The sequence below is a fragment of the Phyllostomus discolor genome, chromosome 6 (assembly GCF_004126475.2).
Source record: "Phyllostomus discolor isolate MPI-MPIP mPhyDis1 chromosome 6, mPhyDis1.pri.v3, whole genome shotgun sequence".
Lineage (NCBI taxonomy): Eukaryota > Metazoa > Chordata > Mammalia > Chiroptera > Phyllostomidae > Phyllostomus > Phyllostomus discolor.
The window spans coordinates 125,093,947-125,121,935 of record NC_040908.2 but is presented as its reverse complement, the minus strand read 5'-3'; the positions used below and the strand labels follow the sequence as shown (position 1 = coordinate 125,121,935).

General features: G+C 46.8%; 1 protein-coding gene across 5 annotated transcripts; it reads left to right on the top strand.

Annotated features, from left to right (window-relative positions):
* The first annotated feature begins 28 nt into the window (after nucleotides 1–28).
* Nucleotides 29–27,665, top strand: TRIM3 (tripartite motif containing 3). 5 transcript variants are annotated; one of them, XM_036030165.1, is made up of 14 exons: nucleotides 29–228; nucleotides 2,690–2,755; nucleotides 4,486–4,602; nucleotides 7,868–8,033; nucleotides 17,902–18,133; nucleotides 18,356–18,507; nucleotides 18,675–18,855; nucleotides 19,124–19,856; nucleotides 19,956–20,059; nucleotides 25,034–25,201; nucleotides 25,384–25,552; nucleotides 25,791–25,861; nucleotides 26,817–26,957; nucleotides 27,092–27,658. In XM_036030165.1, the coding sequence occupies exons 4-14, from the start codon at nucleotides 7,903–7,905 to the stop codon at nucleotides 27,242–27,244; spliced, it is 2,235 nt and encodes a 744-aa protein (XP_035886058.1). In that variant the 5' UTR covers nucleotides 29–228; nucleotides 2,690–2,755; nucleotides 4,486–4,602; nucleotides 7,868–7,902; the 3' UTR covers nucleotides 27,245–27,658. The 5 variants fall into 5 exon arrangements, with proteins under 5 accessions (XP_035886058.1, XP_035886059.1, XP_035886057.1 ...); XM_036030166.1 differs by lacking the exon at nucleotides 2,690–2,755 and having other exon boundaries at nucleotides 4,486–4,580; XM_036030164.1 differs by lacking the exon at nucleotides 2,690–2,755.
* The last annotated feature ends 324 nt before the right edge of the window (nucleotides 27,666–27,989 follow it).

The window sequence follows — 27,989 nt, the reverse complement described above, 5'->3', positions numbered from 1 at the left end:
CTCCTCCCCCCTCCCCCCCGCTGGTCCGCAGCCCGGCCCCGGCCCCTCCTTCCGGCCTGGGCGGCGGGGTCCGGCGGCTGCGACGGCGCGAGGACCAGGGAGGCGCGGGACGTGGGGCGGCGCCGAGGGCAGGGCTGGGCGGACTGGCGCTGGCAGCGGGGGCAGCACCGTGGGCCCCTCAGAGCGGCCGCAGTCCGGGCCTTGGCCCTCCGATCCTGCTCTGCAGCGGTGAGTGTGACGGGCGGCCCCCAGGGTGCGTTTGTATCTCTGTCTGCCCTGGTCTGGGGTTGGGTCGGAGCGGCTGGTGTCTGTCCGAGCATCTGTGGGTGGTGGCACAAATGCTTTTCAAAATCTGTGACTGTCTCTGTCCATGTGAGGCGTGTCCACGTCCGTGGGAGCAGTGGGGGGATTCCTCAGGCTGTGTCTTCTCACGTGAGGTCCATGTTTGAGGGCAGCAGGCTCGGGTGGAAGGGTGATGGTTCCTTGGAGAAGCGCAGGGTTTGAGAGCGTGTATGTTGGTGGAGGGTGTCAAACGTTGCGGCCGAGGGTGGTGGTGGGGGACGGGGGAGGTTGCTGAGTGGGACTCTGAAATTTAGTGGCCCAGCTTGTCTGAAGGGTCCCTTTCTCCCTGGTGCAGACACTTCTACCCCTTGCCCGCTCCCTCCTCCGCCCCTTCATCCTCCTAAGGCACCAAAAGGCCCACCAGCCAGGATGGAGGACACCCTTTCCTCCTCTAACATTGCTCCCTGGACAGGAAACCTCATTGGGAGGCTGTTTCTTGTAGCAAAGGACTCCCCCTCCACCCACCCCCGGGTCCACTTGCAGCTTGGGACGTGTCTGGAGGACCCCAGGCCCCACCCTGGCCTGGCCTTCTCCCTTCTGGACTTGGCTACAGATCCTGGGCTGTAAAACTGCAGGGACAGATGGTTGCAGGTTGGAGGGGCAGGCTGCTCCCCAGGGAGGTCATTCTGACTGAAGGCAGGCCCTGGGCTTGTTCGTGCTGTGGGGTCTCTCATGTGGTCAACTCGAAGGCAGGATTGGCACCCATAGGAAGATGAGATCTGGGAAGCTGGAGCAGGTACAGAGGTCTTTTTCGCAAATCTGTCCCTGCCTGTCTGTCCAGCTCACCAGTGCCCATTCATCACCTAAGCAGGGCTCTGATTTACTGCAGAATTGGAGTCAGAGCTGCAGGCCTGATAGGTGCCCTGCCTCTCTTGGCTTGTATGCCTCTAGTGACAGAGCACTTACTACCTTCTCTTGTGAGAAAGCTTCTTTATGTTAAGTGGAGGTCTTTTTCCTGGGAGCTTTGCTTAATTATCTTGTTATTGCCTTTGCTTTTGCCTTTCTGTCTGGTGACAGGGAACTGCAGTGATTTAAACATGGCTCTCCTGTCACCAATGTATACTGAGCACCCTCTGTGTGCCAGGTGCTGCCTCAGCCACTCAAGGGACAATGGCATTCTTGCTGGGAGGAGAGCTTGAGCAAAGGCCCATAGTTGGGATAGTACAACCCGTGTTCAGAAAAACAGAGCAAAACCATACAGCTAGAATAGAGGGTGCCCAGAGGGAGTGTCATATGTTCTCAAAACTCAGAAAACATTTATTTTGGAAGGGATGTGTGGGGCAACTGCAGCATCCTCTAAGACACTTAGCCTTACTGTGGAAACCAGCAATCTAATCCTCAAGATAGTACAAGATGGGGTTTAAGCCTGGATACATATTACAATCTTTAAGGACTTTTGGCTAGAAAGAGAACCTTGGGAATCCCGGATTTGGGGAACAAAAAGATCCCCCCACCCCCAATTATAAGTAAGGGGATGGAGTAGAAACTTACCCAGTCTTAACTTGCATTTGTGAAATTAGTGACAGGACTACCTCCTAGATCTCTTGACCTTTTTTAACCTAGACATTTTGGAGGCAGAATCAAGGATCATCATATCTTGTATCTGAAAGGGAAAAGAAGAGGAGGGACTGAGAAGACTCCCAGGGTTGGTGTGGTGAGATGGATGGTGCAGTGCCTTTTATTGAGATGAGAAATGCAGTAGGAAGTGTAGGTTAGGGGAAAAATAATTCAGTTTTAGGCTACTCTCCATCTTCCATGTAGTGGTGTCCACGATACATTTGGACATACAGATGTGGGATTCAAGAAAGTTTTCTGCACTGGAGGAGATAAGGCTTTGGGGGTCATTAGCAAGTGAGTGGCAACTGAAGCCCTGGGAGATGATGAAATTTCCCTGGCAGAGTATGAAAGTGAGAGAAGAGGCCCTAGAACAAAGCCCTGGGGGAACTAGACGTTTAAGGAATGGGCAGTGAAGGAGCATCCAGGGAGCAAGTGGAGAACTTGCATTGAGTGATCATGAAAGCACTGAGTACACCCTCTGCCCTTTGGAGTCTTGCTGTTTTGCCCAGCTGGTGCGTGTTTCTTAATTTTTCATGCTTCTGTTCCTTGGCTCAGCTCTCCCAATGTACCTGTCAAGCTTCTATTTGTCCCTCACGAGCCAGCTCAGATATCCCTTCTTCTGGAGGCCTGTTCATTCTCCTCCATCACCTTCTGACTAGGGACATCCTCCTCTTTGCTGCCTTAGCAGCTTGAATATGCCAATAGCATGACAATTATTACATTGTATTTCCATGTCTGTTTCCACACTTGTTTGAAAGCTTAGAAAGGACAAGGAATATGTCTCTTTCAGCTTTGCATCTCCAGTTTTCAGTTGAGGGCCTGGTTGGTCCAGAGTGTGCCTGGAGAAGTTTGGTAGGTTGATCAACTGATCAAATAATTCATTCACCTACTCAGTCTGGCAGTGGTGGGGGAGATGGTACTGTGAACTTCATCACTCTCCTTCCTTGCTGATCTTAATTGAAAAGAATTCCTTGGCTTTGAGGAATTTATGTCCTCCTAGGTTTCATCTGTCCCAGAGAAACCCCGAAGACTGTAACCTGCAGTCATTTGACATTTTGCTGAGGCCTCAAATAATCAAATACACTTGAGGCCAGTGAAGAAGAGTGAGTCATTTTAGGAAACAAGTGAGCCTAGATGACCTCTTGTATCCACTTTTTAACGATGCTTTGGTTATCTACCTTCACTCACAGCTGTGTAAATCTGGTACTCTCCTGAGGTTGTGGGAGGAAGTCATGGGGGAAATTAGATGCTGTTTGAGAATTTGGAGAAACTGAAAGGCCTTAAAACACATCCTTTGCAGATGTCAAGGATCTAGTAGAGTCAGCAGCACTGGCTGTCTTCGTTTGTCCACAGTAACTTCCTCCTCAGCCCCTTGGACCTGGCTTCCTCTCCTCCAGCCCGTGGAAACCACACTCTCTGAAGTTAATAACAGCTTCTCCAGGGTTTTAAATCATGGGACCTTCCTGCAGTATTTCACAATAAGATTGTTTCCTTGTCTATGAAGCTTTATTCTCCCTTGGCCTTCACACTGTCCCTCTTTTCTGCTTCCCCTGCCTCTCCAGCCACACCTTTTCCATTTCTTGCAGACTTTGCTTCCTGGCCCTATCCCTTAAATGTTGAGGTTCCTTGGGGCACAGTCACAGGCTATCCTTTCTCATCTCTGGGTGATGTCATCCACTCCCATGGCTTCAGGCATCATCTCTACACCAACAATTTCTAAATATTTATCTCCAGACCAGACCTCTTTCCTAGGCTCCAGCTTATCTTTGCAACTGCCAGCTGGACCTCTGCACTCAAGTATCCCTTAGGCACCCCAGATTCATCTTATTAAACACTGAACTTATTACCCTCTCATTTGAACTTCTTTCAGAGTTTCCAAGTCAGAAAGCTAACAATCATCTTTCATTCTTTCTTCTCTCTCTACTCTTCACACCAAACCATCCAGCCATCATCTCTACGAAATCCCCTTATCTCAACTTCCTCTTTGCTACTCCCCTCGTCAATACCACCATTATCTCTCCTCTGGAATATCATACCAGTCTCTTAACTTTCTACTTGTGTCCCCTCTAAACTATTTTCCAGACAGCAGTCAAAAATTTGCAGTTGTGGCTCTATCACTCTGTACTTGTACCTTCTCTACCCCTCTACCCATCACCAAAGGTTTCCTTAGCTCTTTGGATAAAGCCTTAATCCCTTAGCAGGGAAGGCTAAAGTCCAAACTCCTTAATGAGACCAAAAAAGCATTGCATGATCTAGCTCTTGCCTACCAACTCATTTTGTTTCTTAGCCCTTCCCTGTCCCAGTGTATGGTTCAGTCTCCTGATGCAGAAGGCACCATGTTCTCTGTAACTCTCACTCATCCTGGAGCTCTCAGCTTGAATAACACTTTCTTCAGGAGAATTCCCTTGTTCTCCTACCTCCAATATCACTCTCCCTGATCCCAAATCTAGGTGAATTCTGTGCTCTTGGAGACATCTGTGCTTCCCTATCATAGCCCTCACCATATCGCACTGCAGTAATCAGTTTATTAGTTGTGGAATCCGTGAAGACTGAGCTGTGACTATTTATTTATCTTTGTATTCCCAGGCCTGGAAGAGGTGTTGAATGAATGCTGAATGAGGAAATGAGGAGTCTTTAGAACTGAGCCATGTAGCATTGATGAGATAAGGGATCCTGGATCAGTAAGCAGCCTGAGGAAAGAGGGTAAAATCTCAGCTCTGAGTTCAAGGTCCTCCAACTGCTCTAATAAACAGCCCACTTAAACCATTGCTTATAGGACCTTGGGGACAGATCTCTAGGGTGCAGAGGGATGGGAGAGGTGGTAATAGGAGTCGAGGAGGAGAAGGGAGTCTTAGTAAGGCCTCAGCGGCTGCGGTCCTGGGTGGGGAACTAAAGCAGGAAGGGGAAGGGAGGGAGGAGCTGTCCAACCTTGGATGTAGCCCAATCCCCGCCTCTTTGTGACAGGCTGGGAGAGCCCCTTGGGCTTGGAGAGAGGTGGAGCCTGACTTCAGCTGCCCCAGCAGGGCCCAGTAGACCACTCCTACTCTCCTCCCTGCCCTCCCCTTCAGCAGGCAGAAGCTTCAGCTTGGCTCTGGCCTCCCGTTCTTCCACCAGCCCTCAATCTGTCCTCCCTCCTGCTATGTTGTCCTTGTATTGAGTGTCCAGATTCAGAACCCATCACCTCCAGAGACAGAGCGTCAGAGTCCCACTGCCCCACTGAAGAGGATGCTCTCAGGCATACCCTTCCTAGCCTTCCCATGCCCACCCTCACTCAAACAGAAGGTATATACAGCCCAGCCTCTCTCTGGTCTCTCCTCAAACCTGGAGAAGTCCCTGGACTGACCCCACCTCATGCATGCATGCATTTGTTCATCTGTTATCTTTAGAGAGGCCCTTGGTGTGTGCAGCTGGGCACAGATTCTGTTGACTTACTACTTACTAGTCACTGCCTGTTTTGAAGTACTTCAGCTATATTTCTGCTTCTCTTCATGGCAAGATTTCTCTCATTAATTGTCTACGTCTCTTGTCTTAATGTATTCCTTTCTTTAGTCATTCTAACCTGGCTCTGCCCCTGCCACTTCACCGCAACCAAATCTGGTGGACATTCTTCAGTCTTCATCTTACCTCACCACTCCTTTCCTGAATCACTCTCTTCTCTCTGCTCCCTTGGTCCCACACTCCCCTGGTTCTCCTCCCATTGCTCTGGCTTCTCCTTCACTCTCTACTCTCTGTTCCTACATGGTCTCATCCATTCTCGTGGCCTGTTGCTTTAAGTGCTGTTAATATGCCAGTGCTTCCAAATTAATAACCAGCCCAGACCTCTCCCTGGAGCTCCTATATTCTGTTCCTTACATGACATCTCTACCTGGATATCACACAGGCACCTTAAGCTCAGTGCGCCTGAAACAGAATGCTCTAAGTCACCTCGTCAGCTTTTGCTGTCTCTGTGCATGGCCCACCATTTGCTCAAGGGAGAAACCTGGAGTCATTATTGACATTCCTTTTCCCCTCTCACATCCAATCCATCATGATGTTCTTTTGATTCAACCTCAAGAGTATTTCTCACATCAACCCACCTTTTTACCTATAGCTCTGCTAATACCCAATGTCATCTTACTGAAGAACTGGGGTAGCTTTCTAACTGGTCTTCCTGCTTCCACTCTGGCTCTTCTTCAATCTTCATAGTTGCCAAAGAAGCTTTTTAATATATATATATATATATATATATATATATGCAAATTATATCATTTCTCTCCCAATTTAGGAGAAATATCTAGATTCTTAACATCAAGGTTTTTCCTGATCTTATTTCAGCCTATCTTCCCAAACTCACCTCTTGCCTTTTATTTACTTTGCTCTAACTACCTGGTCCTTTTGGTGTCTCAGTGAGCCCTCTGTCTAAGAGCTTTCATTCACGTTATTCCTTTAGCCTAGAATAATTTTCCTCCTTCACTCTCTGATGTCCCCAGCCTCATCCCTACCATCTTCCTTCCATCCCTCAGAGCTCTGCTTCAGAGTTATCTGCTTGGAGAGGCCTTTCCTGATCACCCAATCAAAAAAGTATTCTTCCTCATAGCATCCTTTTCTTCTTTGTAGTGCTCCCCTCCCTCAATTTGTAATTATGTATTTATTTGTTTATTTAATTTTAAAATATCTGTCACTGCCTCTCTATCATAGGGACAGTGACCATTATCTGTTTTGCTTATTACTCTATCCACAATGCCTGTACAAAGTAGTCACTTAATAAATATTTGTTAAATTACTGAATTAATTCAATAAATATAGGTTGATCCTATGTCAGGCTCTGGGCTAAGTCATTTTATCTGTATCTATATCTATATCATATATGTACATATGTGATATGTATACAGTGGAGGAAGCAGAGAAGTAACAGGAAAATTACAGTATAGCATAAAAGAGGTAGGTTGAAGGAAACAGAGGGTGCAATGGGACACAAAGGTGAAGCACCTTACCCAGACTTCAGGAAATCAGGGAAGGCCTTCTAGCATAAGTGACATTTACATGGTGACTAGAGAGACAAGTGATAGCCAGCCAGGCAAAGGGGCACTTGGAAGAGGATCTCAGACAGAGAGAGCAGAATGTGTGACTGCCCAGAAGTAAAAGAGAACAAGGAGTTTTCCAGAAACTGAAAAGAAATCCGTGTGACTGATCATAGAATCATGAGATATGAGCTATGGGCAAAGCCAGGCCTTGCTGGTAAATTTAAGAAGTTTGGACTTTGTCCTCTGGACAATGTATAACCATTGAAAGACTTTAAACAGGAAGTTAGTGACAAGGTGGAATCTGTGTGCTAGGAGCCTCATTCTAACTGTGAGGGGGATGGATAAGAAGCACAAGTGAGGAGACAAGGATGCCAGTTAAAAGGCTACTGCTGCATCTCAAGAGAGAATTGGTGGTGACCTGAATTAGGAGGAGTAGCTATGTGGTTGGAGAAAAAGGGATGAGGTATCTGGATACTGATTATATGCAGAAAAGAATGCAGTCCTGGGCAGATGTGCAAGAGATACTCACTCCATCAGGAAGTTCTCTTGGAGGAGGATTTGAGGCAGGCAGAGGAGGTAAAGGATGGGTGTATCAGTGAGACTGAGCATCCATGTACCATGCACTTGACATGCACTATCGCAATTTTCAGAACAACCATTTAAGGTAGGGATTGTTATTCCCACAAGTGCAAATTAGGAAACTGAGGCTCAGAGGGGTTATATGAATTATGTAAGGCCACATAGCTGGTAAGAGGGTTTTGAAACCCAATTTAACCCTAGCCTATGTCCTTAAGCAAGGGTTACTCAGCCTACCTACTTCACCCTGCTCTTTCCAGATCACTACCTGTCCTGCCCCTGGCAGGGAAGACCTGGGGCTAGTTCTCTGTAGGGCATTTGAGTGGTGGGGATCAGGTAAGGAAGAGAGTGCTGATTTAACCTGGTGCTAACTGTCTCTCTATACACAGGCTGGTGTGAGTGGCAGGAGCCATTCGTGGGCACCATGGCGAAGAGGCAGGACAGCCCTGGCCCAGAGGTCCAGCCCATGGACAAGCAGTTCCTGGTGTGCAGCATCTGCCTGGATCGGTACAGGTGCCCCAAGGTTCTGCCTTGCCTGCATACCTTCTGTGAGAGGTGAGGGGGTGTGTCTACTGGGAGGGAGGAAGACCCTGCAGGCCCCCTGGGAGGGGAGTGGTGTGTGTAAACCTGTGAGGTGAGGGAAATTTGTGTACACATGCAGGGGAGCAGGTGAACTCCAACTGCAGGAGATGAGCGTTTGATGCAAGAACCCATGAGAGGACCAGAAGCTCCTAACATTGGGCCATGGTCCTTGCCCAGAGCAGGGCCTTTTCTGTCCCCTTTCCAAACCCTAAGACAGCCTTCAATGGCACCAGAGAAATCAGTAAGAGCTGAGACTCTCAGGCAGCTCTGGCACCAGAATAGTTTAGGACCTGTCTTTCCCTGCCCACCCTCATTGTTGTCCTGGAGCACTGAGGGAAAGGCAGCCCCTTCCAGCCTCTAGGCGTCTATCCATTATTCATTCATTCAACAAACATTTATATATATCAAGCAACTACTATGTGACAGCCCTGTCTCGGGCACTGGGTATACAATGATAAGTGAAAGCAGATATATCTTTTCTCTTAAAGAGTTTACAGTATAGTGAAAGAGGAAGTAATCAAAAGATCATGTCATGATCTTTTGTTCAGCCATGCTACATGTATATATAATATTGCATCCTTATTAAGTGCTGCAATAAAGTGCTAAGCTATGAGAGCTTAGTATATGGGATCTTATAGTTGGGAGACTCAGGGAAGGCTTCCTTGAGATGCAGTCTGGAGGTTGAGTAGAAGTTAACTAAGTGAAGGGAGTGCTAAGAGCATTGCAGGCAGAAGGAAGAACATGGAAAAAGGCCATGCCGCATGATGGACCATGTCAGGTCAGAGGGCCTAGAGGAGGCCTGACCAGGCGGTAGCTGAGCTAGTATGATTGAGAGTGGCATGGGATGAAGCTAGAGAGGAATGTTGAAGCCAGACCACCTGGAGCTTTGTGGACCTGTTAGGGAATTTTGCCCAGAGAGCCACAAGAAGCTTTTGCAGGGTTTTAAGCATGATCACATTTGTATTTAGACAATATTCTCTCTCCAGCCCTTATCCCTCAGTGGCTTGGTCCCTGGGTCTTCTCACCTTTGTCACCACCCACGCCCTCCCTCTGCCTCCTGCCTTCACTGAAACCTGGCTCTGCCCCAGGAACTCTTCTTCTTTTCCAGCCCTGCTCTTTCAGATTCCAGCTCTACTGCTCTCTCCCCTTCATCAACGGGAAACAGACTCAGTCTTCCTGACCTTTCCAAATTCTTCCGTCAATTTGGGTGACTTCATTACCCACTTATGCCTCTTGGTTCTTGACTGTGTCTCCAGGGACATCCTCCATGCCATCTCAGTCATACTCTATCTGTGGGGCTTGCCATCACCTGAAATGATACCACTTCTTCTGTGGTCATGCATGCCAATGTCCTACTCCTGGCTTCCCTTATCCCATTCCTACAGCACCAGCTTTGACTGCATATAGACAGCCAGGCCCCTCGACTGCTCCCTCTTTTCCCAGCCACCAGATCCATCCTGGCCCTTCTTTCTTTCTTACCCATCCTGGATCTTATACCTGTCCATCTGACTGGCCACGTTCACTCTCATCTTTGTCTTTTTCTAAACCCATGAGGCTGAAGCTCAGTGCTGGATCAGTAAGATGTCTCTGCACCTTCTACTCCCAGATCACTGAGCATTTTGGAGAAAATCAGTCTCTAGGAAACTATAACAATAGCCACTGTGTACTGATTACTTACTATTTGCAAGGGCCTGGTAAAGTGATTTGCATGTACTGATTTACTTAATCTTCACAACAGATTCTTTATTATCCCCATTTTAGAAAAGAGAAAACTAGGAGTTAAAGTCATTAAGAATTAAGAACTGTTTCCACAGCAAGTAAGTAGTCGAGGTCTGAATCCAGGTTTGACTGCAGACCCTTCAGTCTTTTTTTAATTGAAGTATAGTTGACATACAATATCCTGTTAGTTTCAGATGTATATTATAGTGACTTGATATTTTTATACATTACAAAATGATATCCACGATAAATCTAGTTATTGTCTGTCACCATACAAAACAATTATATTATTGACTATATTCCCTATGCTGTACATTATATCCCCATGATTTATTTATTTTATAACTGGAAGTTTGTACCTCGTAATCTCCTTCACCTATTTTACCACCATCCTCAACCCCTCCACGCTCTGGTAACTACCAGTTTGTTTCCTGTATCTATGGGTGTGTTTCTGTTTTATTTGTTTGTTTTGGTTTTGTAGATTCCACATATAAGTGAAATTATACAGTATTTGTCTTTCTCTGCCTTATTTCACTTAGCATGATACCCTTGGGTTTTTACAAATGGCAAGATTTAATTCCTTTTTATTTTACTTTTATTTAAAGTTTTAAAAAATATTTATTTATTTCTAGAGAGAGGGGAAGGGGAGGAGAAAGAGAGGGAGAGAAACATCCGCAGGAGGGGCTTCTCATGCGCCTCCTACTGGGGACCTGGCCTGCAACCCATGCATGTGCCCTAACTAGGAATCGAACTGGCAACCCTTTGGTTCACAGTCTGTCACTCAATCCACTGAGCTACACCAGCCAGGGCTTAATTCTTTTTTATGGCTGAATAATATTCCATTGTCTCTGTGCATATGTATGTGTGTGTACATCTTTTTTACACATGCACATCTTTTTTATCCATTTACCTATCAGTGGACACTTAAGTTCTATAACTTGGCTATAGTAAATAATGCACTGACCATAGTAGTGCATATATCTCTTTGAGTGGTATTTTGTTGTCTTCTGATACATTCCCAGAAGTGGAATTGCTGGATCATATGGTAGTTCTATTTTTAATTTTTTGAGGAAACTCCATACTGTTTTCCATAGTGGCTACACACTTATTTATATACCCACTAGTGTAAAATTTACATTCCCAGGCAATGTAGGATGGTTTCCTTTTCTCCATATCCTCAACAACATTTGTTATTTTTTGACTTTTTAATAATAGTCATTCTGACATGTGTGAGGTGATAACTCATTCAGGTTTTGATTTGTATTTCCTTGGTGATTGGTGATGCTGACCTTCTTTTCATGTGCCTGTTGGCCATTTGTATGCTTTGGAAAAATGCCTATTGAAGTAATCTGCCCATTTTTTATTACTTTTTTAAAATATTAAATTGTGTAACTTCTTTACATATTTTGGATGTTGACCCTGTTTCAGATGTATGATTTGCAAATATTTTTTCTGTAGGTTGCCTTTTCATTTTTTGTTTTGATGGTTTCCTTCATTATGCAAAAGCTTTTCAGTTTGATGTAATCCCATTTGTTTATGATTGCTTCTAAGGAGACTAGTCCAAAAAATTTTGCTAAGACCAGTGTCAAATAGCTTATTGCCTATGTTTCCTTCTGGGAGTTTTATGGTTTCAAATGTTGTATTCAAGTCTTTAATCCCATTTTTAATACCTTTTTGTGTCTGGTATAAGATAATGGTCCAGTTTCATGCTTTTGCATGTCCAGTTTTACCAACACCATTTATTGAAGAGACTGTCTTTTCCCATTGTATAAATTAATTGATTGTATCTGCATGGGTTTATTTCATAAATTAATAAATTAATTGATTATCTCCTTTGTCATAAGTTAATTGATTTTATATGTGTGAGTTTATTTCTTCCGTGTTCTATATTTTATTCCTTTGATCTGTGTGTCTGTTTTCATAATTACTGTATCTTTGTGGTAAGTTTGGAATCCAGGAGTCTGATACCTCCAGCTTTGTTCTTTCTCACAGTTGGTTTGGCTACTGTATACTTCCAAACAAATTTTAGAGTTATTTTTTCTAGTTCTGTGAAAAATACCACAGGTATTTTGATGGGAATTACATTGTACCAGTAGATTGCTTTGAGAACAATGGACATTTCAACATTAATTATTCCAATTTATGAGCACAGTATACCTTTATATTTATTTGTATTATCTTCAGTTTCCTTATCAATGTCTTACAGTTTTCAGAGTACAGACCTTTGACCTCCTTGGTTAAATTTAATCCTAGCTATTTTGTTCTTCTTGATATAATTATAAATGGGATTGTTTTCCTAATTTCTTTCTGATAGCTTGTTATTAGTGTATACAAACACAACCAATTTCTGTAGATTAATTTTGTATCCTGTAACTTAACTGAATTTATTTATTACTTCTAATAGTGTTTTTGGTTGAGCCTTTAGGGTTTTCTATATAAAATATCATGTCATCTGTAAATAGTGACAGTTTTACTTCTTCTTTTCTAATTTGTATGCCTTTTATATATTTTTCTTGCCTAGTTTCTGTGACTAGGACTTTCAATACTATGTTAAATAAAAGCAGTGAAAGTTGGCATCCTTGTCTTATTCTTGATATTAAAGGAAAAGCTTTCAGCTAGCTTTTCACCATTGAGTATGATGTTGCAGTACAAACCCTCTACCCCCAACATTGTTAAGAGTCCTGAGTTATAAATGGATGTTGAATTCTGTCAGATGCCTTCTCATCCCCCTCTTTCCCTGCTTCTCTCTCCCCAGGTACCTTATGTTGACATTTTTCTCCCCTAAGCTCCAAGGGCCTTTCTTTAGCCTCAGTAACTTGTTCCCTGAGCCCATTTCTCCTGTAGCCCACTTATTTTGCCTCTGTAACTTTCTAAATAAACTTTCTTTTATAATTTGAAAAAAATTGATATATCACATTGATTGATTCGCAGATGTCGAACCATCTCTTCATCTCTAGAATAAATCCTATTTGATCATGATGTATGATCCTTTTAATATGCTTTTGAATTTGGTTAGCTAATGTTTTGTTGAGAATTTTGCATCTAAATTTATCAGGGATATTGTCCTATAATTTTCTTCCTTTGTGGGACCTCTGGTTTTGGTATCAAGGTATTGCTGGCCTCATAAAATGAGTTTGGAAATCTTTCTTTCTTTCTTTCTTTCTTTCTTTGAATGATTTGAGAAGGATGGTTATTATTTCTTCTTTAAATCTTTGGTAGAAATCATGTGAAGCCATCTGGTTCTGAACTTTTTTTGGGTGGTCAAATTACTGACTCAGTATCATGGCTTGTAATTTATTCAGGTTTTCTATTTCTTCATGATTTACCTTGGAAGGTTATGTGTTTTTAGAAATTCATGAATTTTTTCCTAGGTTTTCCAATTTGTTAGAATATAATTGTAGTATTCTGCAGAGCCTTCACTCTTTTTTTTAAATACTCGATATTTTTTTAAGATTTTATTTATTTATTTTTAGAGAGAGAGTAAGGGAGGTAGAAACAGAGGGAGAGACACATCAATGCGAAAGAGAAACATCAATCTGTTCCCTCTCCTACATGCCCTGACCAGGGACTGAACCCACAACCCAGGCACATGCCCTGAACAGAACCAAACCTGCAACTTTTGCTTTGCAGGTGACACCCAACCAACTGAGCCACACCCGTCAGGGCAAGCCTTCACTTTTAACCAATACACACTCATTTGTCTTTTGATCCCTGCTCTTAAAGAACTGATGTTCTACTAAAACACCAATACAAAAGAACCTTTGCACCCCGATGTTCATAGCAGTTCACAATTTACAATAGCTAGGTGCTGGAAGCAACCTAGATGCCCATCAGTAAATGAATGGATCAAAAAACTGTGGTACATGTTTACATGTTTACACAATGGAATTCTATGCAGCAGAAAGAAGGAGCTCCTACCCTTTGCAATAGCATGGATGGAGCTGGAAAGCATTATGCTAAGCGAAACAAGCCAGGCAGTGAAAGACAAATGCTATATGATCTCACCTTTAACAGGAACCTAAACAACAAAACAAAGAAACAAGCAAAATATAACCAAAGACGCTGAAATAGGGGACAGACTGACAGTGACCAGAGGGGAGAGAAGAGGGAATTTCAGGGGAGAATGGGAAGGGTTTACAGGAACAAATTTAAAGGACACATGGTCAAAAGCTAGGGGGAGGGTGGTAATGGGCGTGGGGGGGGAGGGGGGAGGGGTGGGTGGGTGGGCTGGAATGGGAGTAAAAGGGAGAAAACTGTACTTGAACAATGATTAAAATAAAATTAAAAAAAAAAAGAACTGATGTTCTAGTGGGAAGTGATGCAAGCAAATAAGCAAGCAAATAATCAAATAGGAAAGTCACAGCTTGTGTTAAGTGTTTTGCAGGAAGTAAATAGGGAGTAAGTGGGGGTGGTTGGGCCAGCGACTATTCTACATCTAGTCACTGAGGTGAAGTGGAAGGCTTCCATGAGGAAGTGATACTTGACCTGACACTTGAGGATGATAAGGAGGCAAGACATGTGTGGATTGTTCCAGGCAGTGGGAAAATCTTTGCACTGTTCCATCCAAAGGTCTTAAAGAAGGAGTAAATGAGTGTGTTCAGAGACCAGAAAAGAAGCCAATGTGGCCAAATGAGGAAGAAAGGGGGATGAAGTGAGGCCCAAAAGAATCAGGACAGTTGTGGGGTAGCTTGGCAGTTTTAGGAAAGTGTTTGAATTTTATTCTAAATGCAATGGGAAACTGCTGAAGGATTTTTTTTTCAAGCAGGGAAATAATGTGATATGATTTAGATTTTTTAAAACTCACTTTGGCTGCTGTGTTGCAGAGAAGAGTGGAAACAGGCATCCAGTTAGGAAGTTATTGTAAGCCAGGTATGCTCAACAAATAGGAATGAGGTCTTAATGAGTTTGAAGGTATTTTGCAGCCAGAGGAAACGCCAGATTCCATGAGCTGGGAAGAGAGCTACAGGGGAAGAGTGGAATGGTTGAAATGCAGATTTTAGAGTGGATGCATTGGCAAGTGATGGGATGTGGGCAGTGGTAGGAGGATGGGAGTGGACAGCTGAGGTGAAGTGGAGGAAAAATTCACTGGGGTTGAGATCAAGGAAATAAATATTTCCTTGTGGATGGGTCACCTTGTGGATGTCAGAGCCACTGGGACTGATGGCCAGAGTGTGTGTATGGGGGGAGGGGGTAGTACAGGACAGGGTTAACAGAAGAAGAGTGTGAGCCAAACCAAAGACTTTAGCATCTGGGGAAGCAACCATTAAGTTAACCCAGACAATAAAAAGGAGGGGTGGTGTAGAGAGAAGGCATGAGCTTTCAAGGAGCTGAAGAATAGTTTAGAAATGTTCCGGCTGCGGGTGGGGAGGACTCAACCCCACCTCTGGCCCTGAGGAATGTGGAGTATGAGACAGAAACCACTCTCTACTTGAGAAGATTGAAGGGGAAACGAGGTCACAAATAATATTTGGGAAGCACTTAGAATCTTGCCTGGCACATATTATTTGTTAAATAAATAAAAATTAATTAGTTCAGATCAAGAGGTATAGAGAACATCAACAGAAGAGATTGAAGATACAGGAAAGTTTACACCACACAAATCTTCCATCTCCAAATTTGTGGTCGCCAAACATGCTGCTCTCAGTCTGTAAGCTTCCTCTCCTCCTCCCTTCAGTGACTAATCCCAGCCCTCCTGTTCTCTGAAATCCTCCCTCCTTCAGGCTCAGCAGCTGATCTTGCCAGAGGCGAGTTAGGCCTACTCTCTCTAACCATCCCCGCTTGTACATCCACCTCTCTTTTCCCTTCTCCAGCCAGAGGGTGTGGTCCAATCCTCTTCTATTCTGAACCTCTTCCCCCATCCCTAGATCTTGTCCTGTGTCTTCTTGTCTCTTCAACCTCTCCTTCTGTACTGGTTATTCAGTTTATAAACATGCTCAAGGCTCCCATGACATACAGATAAGAACTGTTTGTGCCTTTGTCCCACCCTCTCTCCAGCTGCCATTCAATCCCTCATCCCCCATCTTACTCAAACTTCCAACCTCCCATTCAAACTTCAACTAGCAACAGGCAAGCTTTTCTGCCCCTACCACTCCAATCCCTCCCTTTTTGTTGCAGACAAAAGTCTCTCACACTTGCCAATGCTGGTAGGCAGTTCCCAATCCTTGATGTTCCCTTACTCCCCTACTTGCTTTAGACGCTGATGACTACTCATTCCCTCTTAGAATTATGCTATTCACTTTGCTGCTCTGACAGTCTCTCCCCCACCTCTCTGCCTCGTTCATTATTTGCAGGGTGCTCTGTCTTGCTCTTACCACTGCCTACCCCTTCCTGGCTGGTTGCATCCTCTTCCATGGCTACAGAGGCCAGCTAAATGTTGATGGTGTCCTCATCTGTATCTCTAACCTGTCTTCTCCCCAGCTCTCTACAGGTCCCCTCTACCTGAATGTCCACCATTACAGTAGACTCAGCCAGGTCAAGCTGAACTTCTCTATGAACCGCTCCCCTTTCTGTGTTTCTCATCTTAGTGAATGGCACCACCATCCACTTGATGATCTGAACTAGGAATCAGGGAGTCAACCAAGACTCATGTCTCACTCCCCATGTCTAATCAGACTTACCTCCAACTGGCTGTACTCCTTAAATACTTCTCAAATTTGTTCACTTTAGTCTACATTGCTGCTGCTGAAATCCAGGTCTTCTCATCTCTTGCTTAAACTGTTGAAAGAATATCTTGGTTAAGTACATGCTTTGTCTCATGTTTGGATCCAGGCTCTAGTGTTCACTAGCTTTGTTACCTTGGACTACTTACCCTTTCAGAGTCTGTTTACATAAACAGAGTGTAAAGCACAGTGCCTGGCACATAGTGCTTAATAAGTGGTAATTGGATGGTGCCAGTGATGATGTTACAACCCCTTGTCTGCTCTCTCGCCATATTCACATTCACCCTGCACTGAGAGGCAGTGAAGAGGAGCTTGATACATTGTGAACCTGGCTGTCCCATGCTCCAGTGGTTCCCTTGTGTTGCAGTGACCCCTAAGCTCCTTGGTGTGGCTCACCAGGCCCTCCATAAACTGGCCCCTGTCTCTCCCCAGACTCCTGTTACCATTCCCTGTTTTGGACTTGGTTTCCAGCCATATCAAGCTGTTTATAATTCCCTACCCACACCATGCTGTTTCTGGATGCCTTGTGTGTGTGGAACATTCTTTCTCCTCTCCCTGCACCTTTCTTTGGTCAGACTAACATCATCTGTCCATAAAGATTTAGCTTACATCACCTCCTCTGAAGCCTTTTCTGGCTACCCTGTCCACCCACCCTGGGCCAGATGCCCTCTGTGCATTTCCTTATCAGTGCATCTACTGTGTTCCTTTTGTTAATGATAAATAATAACCTACAATATATAGTGCTGTCTGTGAGTTAGGCAAATACTCATAGCCTACTATGTTTAGTGCTTTCTATGAGTTAGGCATATAAGCCCTTTACATTTAATTCTCTAATATCCTCTGAAGTCTGTACTGTCTCTATCTTACAAAGGAAGAATCTTTGGCTCTTTAAAGTTAAGTAACTTGTCAGGGGTCACAGTTTAATAGGAGGCTGACCTGGGAATTGAATCCAGGCAGCCTAGCTCCAGGGTCCACACCCTTAATCATTACATTGCTTATTTCTATATACTCTGTTTTTCTGTATTCTGTAAATACTCCTCTTCTCTGTAGACTGGAAGGATTTTAGAGATGCTCACTATGCTTTATCTTTGTATTCCCAGAGCTTGGCACAAATTTGACAAGAGTAGGCAGTCAGTAAATGTTTAATGAGTTAATAAAGTAAGGGCCAGTTGCTCATATTTCTATGAGAAGGATTTGTAAACACCTGTGAAAGGTGAACCTGTGTTTGTGCACACTGTGTGGAATGCACATATGTCAGCTCTTCTGAGGGAGGTCAGTTTCTACTCAGTTGTGAGAGATGAGGACTTTTATACCTGCTGGCAGGACAAGATGTGTGTGCCAACCAGAGAGGTTTCCAAATGAAGTATAACAGCACCCCTGTGAGGAGAGGGATCAGCACCCATGGAAAGTGTGAGGAGGGGTGCACTGACGCTGCCCCACCCCCTTCTTCCCTCCCTGACCAGATGCCTCCAGAACTACATCCCCGCCCAGAGCCTGACTCTGTCCTGTCCAGTGTGTCGGCAGACGTCCATTCTCCCAGAGCAGGGCGTCTCGGCACTGCAGAATAACTTCTTCATCAGCAGCCTCATGGAGGCAATGCAGCAGGCACCTGATGGGGCCCACGACCCTGAGGACCCCCACCCCCTCAGCGCAGTGGCTGGCCGCCCCCTCTCCTGCCCCAACCATGAAGGCAAGGTGGGCCCAAGCAGGCCCAGTGAGGCCAGGACTTGGGGTGGAAGGGGAGGAGAGGTTGGGGGAGGAGGCCGAGTGGCTGTGGGTGAGAGGTGTTTCTCTGGATAAGTGGTCCAGGCAGGGGGCACACCTGGAAGGTGAGGGGCAAGGAGGACAGGGGGAATGGGGAGGGGCAAAGAAGTGTGATGTCTAGCCATTGCCTGACTGGAATCTTTATGCTGCCAGACGATGGAGTTTTACTGTGAGGCCTGTGAGACAGCCATGTGCGGCGAGTGTCGTGCAGGAGAGCACCGAGAGCATGGCACTGTGCTGCTGCGAGATGTGGTGGAGCAACACAAGGCTGCTCTGCAGCGCCAGCTGGAGGCAGTGCGCAGCCGGTAGGCGCATGGTGGGGACCTGGGCTGGTGGGGCCATCAGAGATGATGTCTCAACAGGGGCAGGGGAGGGACTCTGGGGAGGCCTCAGGGAGGGGATCTCCTAAAGAAGGAATGGCTTGGTAAAGGTACCTAAAGCCACTCCAGAATGAGATGTTTCCCTCCCCCAGACTGCCACAGCTGTCCGCAGCTATCGCCTTAGTGGGGGGCATCAGCCAGCAGCTGCAGGAACGCAAGGCAGAGGCCCTGGCCCAGATCAGCGCAGCCTTTGAAGACTTGGAGCAAGCGCTGCAGCAGCGCAAGCAGGCGCTGGTCAGCGACCTGGAGGCCATTTGTGGGGCGAAGCAGAAGGTGCGTCCTTCATCCTTCCCTACCATCATCCATCTCGAGACGGCCTTATTGCCTCCATGTGTCCCCTGCTTTCCACACCTGTGCAGCCATTTCCCTAGTCTATAATTTCTGCCTCCCGATGTGGCCACACAGGTGCTGTGGGCTTCTGTGTGCCTTTTTCACACTACCCCCTTGTACTTCTTTCATGCCATAGTACTAAAAGTTCATTAGGAATCACAGAGACACCGCCCCTCCAGTCTTATTCAGCCCACCTCTATTACCTCCTCAGGTGTTGCAGACCCAGCTAGACACACTACGCCAGGGTCAGGAGCACATTGGCAGTAGCTGCAGCTTCGCGGAGCAGGCGCTGCGCCTGGGCTCAGCTCCGGAGGTGTTGCTAGTGCGCAAGCATATGCGAGAGCGCTTGGCAGCCTTGGCAGCACAGGCCTTCCCAGAGCGGCCCCATGAGAACGCACAGCTGGAACTGGTCCTTGAAGTCGATGGGCTGCGGCGATCTGTTCTCAACCTGGGCGCTCTGCTCACAACAAGCGCCACTGCACATGAGACAGTGGCCACGGGAGAGGGCCTGCGCCAGGCACTGGTAGGCCAGCCTGCTTCACTCACCGTCACTACCAAAGACAAGGATGGGCGGCTGGTGCGAACCGGCAGCGCCGAGCTGCGAGCCGAGCTCACGGGCCCTGACGGTACACGCCTTCCTGTGCCAGTGGTGGACCACAAGAATGGCACATATGAGCTGGTGTACACAGCGCGCTCTGAGGGCGAGCTGCTCCTCTCAGTGCTGCTATATGGCCAGCCAGTGCGTGGCAGCCCCTTCCGTGTGCGTGCCCTGCGTCCAGGGGACCTGCCACCTTCCCCCGATGATGTCAAGCGCCGTGTTAAGTCCCCTGGTGGCCCAGGCAGCCATGTGCGTCAGAAGGCAGTGCGGAGGCCCAGCTCCATGTACAGCACAGGCGGCAAGCGGAAGGACAACCCCATTGAAGACGAGCTCGTGTTCCGCGTTGGTACTGATGGCCAGGGGCAGAGCTGGGGAGGAGAGGGCAGGGAATTTCAAAATGACCTGCAAGTGAATTCTTTTGGTTTTCTGCATCCATTTCTCACAGGCAGCCGTGGAAGGGAGAAAGGTGAATTTACCAATTTACAGGGTGTGTCCGCAGCTAGCAGTGGCCGCATAGTGGTAGCCGACAGCAACAACCAATGTATTCAGGTGAGTGACTGTCCAGCAACCCCAACACCAAAATGAAGGTCCTCCAGTTACAGCCTCTTGAAAAAAAGGGTGTATAGTTCACCTCCTGAAAGATGAAACCTACATGGTATCTATTCATAAAGAACAATAAATCATAGCACTGCCTTTCACTCACCCACTTGCAGCCTCACCCCCACTGGCCACAAGGGTAACCACATTCACAGCTAGGCACCCGAGTTCACTGTGCTGGCAGCCTCTACCTCCCAGGCCATGGCTCAGACCAGCTCCTGGACCCCAAAGATCTGGCTCATTCTTCCTTCCCCTCTGCCTCCACTTGAGCCTCCATCTGGCTGGCTAACTTTCCTTTTCACCATCACCTAGTCAGGAAGCAGGCTCTGCCCTCCCCTGCTATCTTCCAACATACTTTCTTGGCTCTAGCATATATCCTGTGGGCACCAGTCTCTGCAAACATCTGGTTGACTAGACAGTCAAATAGGGTTAAGTTGTGAAAAGGGGTTTCTTCAGTGGCTAGACCACAGTATAGTGCATCCTCACAGGTGGTCCTGCCCCAGTCCTCCCAGCCCCTCACACACCTGATAAAGCATCATGACCATGCAAATGGACATGACCCCCGCTTCACTTCAAGCTCTTTAAAGTCAGAAAATGTGGTTTTCTCTGTTTACTCCTTGTAATAAACCCAGAGCCTAGTGGTGGGCACCAGTGTGGTAGACACACAGCAAAGCAGTTAAAACCTCAAGCTCTGAAACCAGACACCTGGGCTTGAATCTTAGCTCTGCCACTTACAAGTCATGTGACTCTCTGAGCTTCAGTTAACTCATGTGTAAAATTAGGAAAAGAATACCTCACAGGGTTGCTGGTAGCATTAAATGACAGAATGTACTGTGCATGACACCTACTGAACCTTCTAATGTTAGTTACAAATATCATTGTCCAGGTGGAGGCTGTCAACAAAAGCCAGGAGGTGGGAGAGTGCTGGAGGGGGTCTTTCAGGGAACTGCAAAAATCCCAGAGGAGCTGGAGGTAGATTCCTATTAGGAACCAAGAAGCCGAGGTCACATTGAATTTATCCTGTATGGGATTGTTCCTAACTCTCCTGAACTTTAGTTCTTGGAAGTACTTTATTAGGTAGCAAATTTTTTCCCTCAAGATCCTTACGTTGCAAAACCTATAAATTTAAACTTCTTACTGACCCAGTGCGAGTACCCTTGTCATAGATCCAGCTCTGCTAAAGGTCTGTCACCTCAATATCAGATCTCCCTGGTCCTTGCTTTCCACCTAGCAGACCGAAAGTGCCAGGAACTCTTCCATGCCCATATTCCCAGCCTCATGTTTCTAGCCAGCCTTTATTTCCACCCTATTGCTCAGAGCGGAGGAACAGAGAAGCCCAGTTCAGCACAGGGAGATATTTGGACACAGCCTAGATAATGAGGATGAGATGGGTAGGAGAGGGGAGGCAGGTAGTACAGGGACTGGGGGTGGTGCTGAGGCTCTACTCAGTCACTCCCTCTACCCTCTAACTCTTTTCTTCCTCCTTATACCAGCCAGGGATGCTTTCTGGCACAAACGTTGAGATTTGGGAAACATTCCCTGGTGTGCGTACACACAAGCGCTCACATGCACAGAGTAACAGGTGCCATTCTGTCTCTCCAGCGAGGGGCTGTGCTTGTCCACTGTCTCAGGGTGGGGGATTGAGATGCAGGGCTTGGTGTAGCCAGCCCCCTTCCCTTCCAAACACTTTCCACTCCTATAGCAGTCTTCTTTGCTCCTACTTCCATCCTCACCCCAGCTTCCTGGCTGCCAGGAGCTGGACTCGGATTCCAAAGCTAACTTTCTACTTTTCTTACTCTGGGGACCTCTCACCTGGTATGGGCTGGACTCCCAGATAGACTCTGACCTGCACACCTCAGTTCATGAGGATTGGGGTCCTCGTGAACTTTTCCTCCTTTGGACCCCTCTGTGGTGGAGGCTGGGTAAAGAATTTGATTTGTATATTTGATTTGACAATTTATGTAATTGTCTTAGTCCAGAAATTTTATCAGTTCTTCTATGGAAACTTGCTCATTTCCTTTAGGCAGAATATCAATCACATTCTCTTCTGAGCTCTTCAGCCTTTTGCCAAAACACTTCATACATTACCAGAATCACTGGCTTGTTTTAAATATTTTGTTTTATTCTCTGTCCCCCACTAGTCTCAGATCCTGAATTTACTTAGTGCTACTGTGATAAAGCAGAGAGATGTTAAAGACCAGACTAGGGCACCAACAGATTCTAGAAATGTTAAGGAAGCAAATAGAGGAGGTTTTGATGAACTATCAGATGTCAGTGGGAAAAGAGGGTTCAGGAATGGCGGGACTTGGTGCACTGAGTGGGTGGTGGTGTCATTCAAAAGCAGGCCTAGGTATACGATGATGAATTCACTGTTGTACATGTTGTATTTGAGGTTGCTGTGTGGCATCCAAGTGGAGATGTCCAGTTTTAGTCTGAGATTGAGCTGAGGAACTCATTCATTTGTTGAATGTCTGCTATGTGCCAGTTTCTATACCAGTGCTGCAAATGCAGCAGCGAAGAACAGGCACAGTCCCTGCCTCACCTGGAACTTAACATTCTTAGAAGAGGACAAAGATATTTATAGAAGTGATGGTTGTTATGAAGAACTATAAAAGGCATATCATAGAGACCTAATTGTTTGTGAATACATTGATTCAAGGGTGGAGCTGGTCATTAAAGGCTTCTCTGAAGAAGTGACCTAGAAATTTTGAGAATCAAAAGATGAATTGGAGTTGGCCAGATGAAGGGAGTGAAATAGGATAGGACAGGAGGAGTAAGACATGCCCCCCCCCCCCCCCCCCACACACACACCCTGAACCTCACCAGTTTTGAGCTGGAACTGAGCTGCTCAGACTGGAGGAGGCACATGCATAATCTCACCGCTGATCTGGGGGTATTTTATTCTCTCTCACATCAATTTTTCAGTCTGTGGTCTCTCCTTTCTCATGACAGCAAATGCTGTCCTACCACAGGGGATCAGGGCAGAAAAGGTGAGAGGGTATGGTGGAAGGTCTACATCAGGAGGGAGTGATGTGTCTTGGTGAGAACAGTTCAAATAGTCCTGCAGGCCTAAGAGATATGGATGAGGTGAGGGGCAGGGGGCCCAGTCCTAAGGACGGAGCAGGTCTGGATCAATGCTTAAGACCAATGCCCAGAACTTGAGTTATCCAAGGCTCTTGGCTCTGATTCATCTTATGTCCCTAGAGCCTATAACAAAGCATTGTATGAGACTTACCCAGTGAGTAATGGCTTGACTGTGAAGGAGAAGCAAGAGGGCTTAGCTATACAGGAAAAGAGTATCAAAGGAGATGCTTTTAGGATGGGGAGACCTGAGCATGTTGGGCAGCTTAGGTGGAGGAGGTAGGAGAGGGTGAGAGGTTGAAAGTGTCACTCTATCGGAGAGGAAGGTTACCTCTTCTTGTCAGCTCCACAGCCTGGAAGGGCTAATCCTTGTCTATTTTCTCCCCTCTCTCACCCTTTTTGTCTGCTACCAAGTCTTATTGAGTCTACCTCCTATATGCCTCTTGAGTCTATCTACTGCCCTCCAGCAGTACCCTGGTCCAAGCCATCATCATTTCACACTTGGACTGCTGCAGCAGCCTCTGACTGGTTGGATGGCTTCCAGTCTTGACTCCTCCTTTCAGCCAGAGCACTCTTTCTTAAAAGTTCCCACATGGTTTTTTTCCCTGACACTACCAAGCAGTTATTCAATTTTAGTGGACACTGACCAGGTGATTTAAGAATTTTACTCAATTCTGACACTATGTACCTGGAGATAGTGTCACATCCCACAGGTTAAGGGTTCATTGTCATAAGACTGCCTCTACTTCAGATACCAGTTGCAAATCAGGTCATCATCATCTGTGCATTGACAAACCTGCTATAAATTGGAAGTTCCCACAACCCCCTGCTTGGGTTTGATTAATAGCTGGAGTGGCTCACAGAACTCAGAGAAACACTGGCTTATGTTTACCAGTCTACCATAAAGGATTTTATAAAGAATACAGATGAACAACTAGATGAAGGGTTACATAGGGCAAGGTCTGGAAGAGTCCCTAGTGCAGGAACTTCTGTCCCTGTGGAACTGGGGTGCACTGTCCTCTCAGCACCAGCCTGGAAGCTCATCAAATCTTATTCAAGGGTTTTTATAGAGCTTGCGTGCTGGTACACACACAGCCACCCACACCTTCCCAGAGGTTGGTGGGTAGGGCTCTAAGTTTCAACCCTTTAATCATTTGGTCTTTCTAATGACTAGCCTCATCCTAGGCTATCTAGGGTCCCCACCCTAGGTCATTGCAGTAGCCTAAGCTCAGAAGGTTTCCCTTTGAATGACAAAGAACACTCCTATCACTCAGGAAATTCCCTGGCTTTGAGGAGCTCTGTGCCAGGCACTGGAGACAAAGACCAAATACATTTCTTATTATATCACAAAAGCAAATATCCTGTCATTCTCCTGCCCAGGAATTTTCAGTGAATCCTCATTACATCCAGGATAAAACCTGGCTCCTGTTGTTCATGGGAGTGCTCCCTCCACTCCACACTGGACAAACAGCCCCTTCTGGACTCTGCCTTTTCCATACTGTCCACTCTGCTGAAACACCTTTCCTCCTGCTTATTTATTGTCCAACTTCAGTTTCTCTGTTGGCATCTTTTTGGACTATTAGCTCAGATATCGTCTTGGAGCCCTTGTTGACCACTCTCCCTCACCCCTTTCATATTCTTACAGTCCCACTCACACCTCTGTGGCATGTCCCCCAAGCTCTGTGGCCATGTCTGATTCTTCTCTGTACCCCTGACATGGTGTCATTAGTGCTTGTTGAATGACTGAATGAATGGGGGGTCTCCTCCCTCAGGATCCTGCTTCCTTCCCTCTGTGCCCACAGTCTCTCCCCTCCTCCCCCTCCCTACCTTGATCCTCTGCTCCAGGTTTTCTCCAATGAAGGCCAGTTCAAGTTCCGTTTTGGGGTCCGTGGGCGCTCGCCTGGGCAGCTGCAGCGCCCCACAGGTGTGGCAGTGGACACCAATGGAGACATTATTGTGGCAGACTATGACAACCGTTGGGTCAGCATCTTCACCCCTGAGGGCAAGTTCAAGGTAAGAACCTCACTGTCACTGCATCCTGCACCCTTGGTGATCAGCTGAAGTGATCATTCTAGTGCCCCCTGGTGATTGGTCCTCGTTTGGTCCATCCCCAGCCCAAGGTTCTGCTTTGGTGTCAGGCTGGGACTAGTCTCCCCAGTGGGCAGGATAAAGCCCCTAATGTGTATCTCTTCCAGACCAAGATTGGAGCTGGCCGCCTCATGGGCCCCAAGGGTGTGGCTGTAGACCGTAATGGACATATCATTGTGGTCGACAACAAGTCTTGCTGTGTCTTTACCTTCCAACCCAATGGAAAGCTGGTTGGCCGTTTTGGGGGTCGTGGCGCCACCGACCGTCACTTTGCAGGTATTACTAAACAACTCAGACATCTATTTTGACTCCCCAGTCCCAGAGAACCCCTTGGGTATCCCAGCTCTAATGACCCCTCCTCTTGTGTCTTGGTCCTAGAGAACCACCTCCCTTTACTGTATCATCCCAGAGACCTGACCCCTCTCCTTATGCCCCAGCTTTGTCATCGCAGGAATTCTTCCCCATCCCACTCAGTATCCCAGCGATAACCCTAGAGATCACTTTGTATTTTCAGGGCCCCATTTTGTGGCTGTGAACAACAAGAATGAGATTGTAGTGACGGATTTCCATAACCATTCAGTGAAGGTCAGTGTCTTCCCTCACCTTTTTTCCCCCTTGAGCTCATTCATTTGCACACTAAACATTTATGGCCTGGCTACTTTGACCCAGGCACTATGCTAGAAGTGATGGGAATACAGCGATGAGTCAAGAAAACACTTCCTTCGCCTTCTTAGTTATAGTCTAGTAGAGGAGTTAACCAGGACATTACAACATGATGTGATAGATTCTGTGATAAGGCATTGTAGGGAAATGCAAGGGCATAGCAGAAGCATTTGGCTCAGATGAGACTGAGAATGACCCAAAGCACCATTAGTAATTAGCCAGAAGGTAGAGAAGAAGAAGATTTGAGGCAAAGGGGACCAGTGGAGCCAAGAACTGGAGGTGGGAACCCTAACAGTGTGTTCATGAAGTTACAAGTAATTCAGACTAGGTTGCAAGGGTAAGTCTTGTGTGTCCTTTAAGGAGCTTGCTCTCTTGGGGAGTCACTGAAGGATTGCAGGGGGTGCAGCAGGTGATACAGTCCTGTGTGTTTTAGAAAGATCACTTGGGCTGGGGCAAGACTAGAGGCAGGAAGATAGATCTTTTGCAATAATCCAGATAAGGACCATTGCAATGGCAATATATACATAGGGCAATATATACATATTTGAGATAGAATCAGAGACTGTCAATTCATGGGCTGTCAAGCAGAGAAGGTGGAGTTGAGAATGACCCATGGCCAAATGGCTGTTGCCAGTCACTGAAAGAGAACTCAGAACTGGTTTCACAGGGACGATGGGCTGTTAGATTTGATATGTCCAAGGGGTATCTACTGGAGATGTCCAGTAGCAGTGGGTGCATGAGTGGGAAGCCTGGGAAGAACTGGGCTATAGCTGCAGATATGGGGGTCCTCAGCCCTGGGGCTTCACCCCCTCCTCCTCCAAGGCCCTGTCCTCTGCCTGAGGCCAGGTCCCCAGTCCCCAGCCCTTTGCCCTGCCAGGTGTACAGTGCCGATGGAGAGTTCCTCTTCAAGTTCGGCTCCCATGGTGAGGGCAATGGGCAGTTCAACGCCCCCACTGGAGTAGCTGTGGACTCTAATGGGAACATCATCGTGGCTGACTGGGGCAACAGCCGCATCCAGGTGAGGAAGGCCCAGGGATGGCATGTGCAGATGGATTGTGCAGTTTCTTGCTGTGTCCCGTGCACACATACACCCAAAAAATGCATCTCATTGGTCTGATCTTACCTCTCTCTCATTCTCCACTCATTCTTCAGGTGTTCGACAGCTCCGGCTCCTTCCTGTCTTACATCAACACATCTGCAGAGCCACTGTATGGCCCACAGGGCCTGGCACTGACCTCGGATGGCCACGTGGTGGTGGCCGATGCTGGCAACCACTGCTTTAAGGCCTATCGCTACCTCCAGTAGCTGCACAGGGGCCCTGCCTGGCTCATGGAGGGATGGACATTGGGGTGATTGGACAGGAGGGTCTGGCCCGCAGGTGGGCGAGACCTGGCAGCACTGAATGTGGGCTGTGGGCGTGGGTGCGCCTGGTGCCCTCCCTCTCCCCGTCTCCCACCCCCACGGTTGCACTTTATTTATTCGGTTCTTGCTTTGGTGACTGGGTGGGCCTGGACTGTGGTCCCAAGGACGTGTGCAGAGCTTCACCCTACCCCCTTTACACACCTCCCTTGTCCCCTCAGTCTGCTCCCCACCCCCCATCCTGGGGCCAGAACAGCCTCTTACTCCAGGGCAGAAGTCCCTCTGGTTGTCTCCCTACCACCCTATACACACTGACAGAGACAGCAATACCCCACCCCTCATATTAAATAAATGTGTTTGCCACGTGGTTTTGTTGTTTTCTTGTGGGATGGGGCTATGAGGGGATGGGATGGTGGGACTAGCTCTGGACTAAAAAAGGTAGGCAGGCAGGCATGGCACCTGGATTCCCAAGTGGGTCCTGATGTTCGGAAGCTTCAGGAGAGGAGAGCAAGGGAGGGTGAACCTCTGGGATACTGAGCTACCTGCCAAATCCCCATTCCCAGGCTCTGCATCTTCTACAGAAATAGTAAGTCCTTTGGTTATCTGCCTTTATGCTGAGAAGAGCCTGGGAAAAGCACCCTTGCCCTGAACATAGCCAGCACCTGTAGGAAGAACATTTCAGGGTGTCACG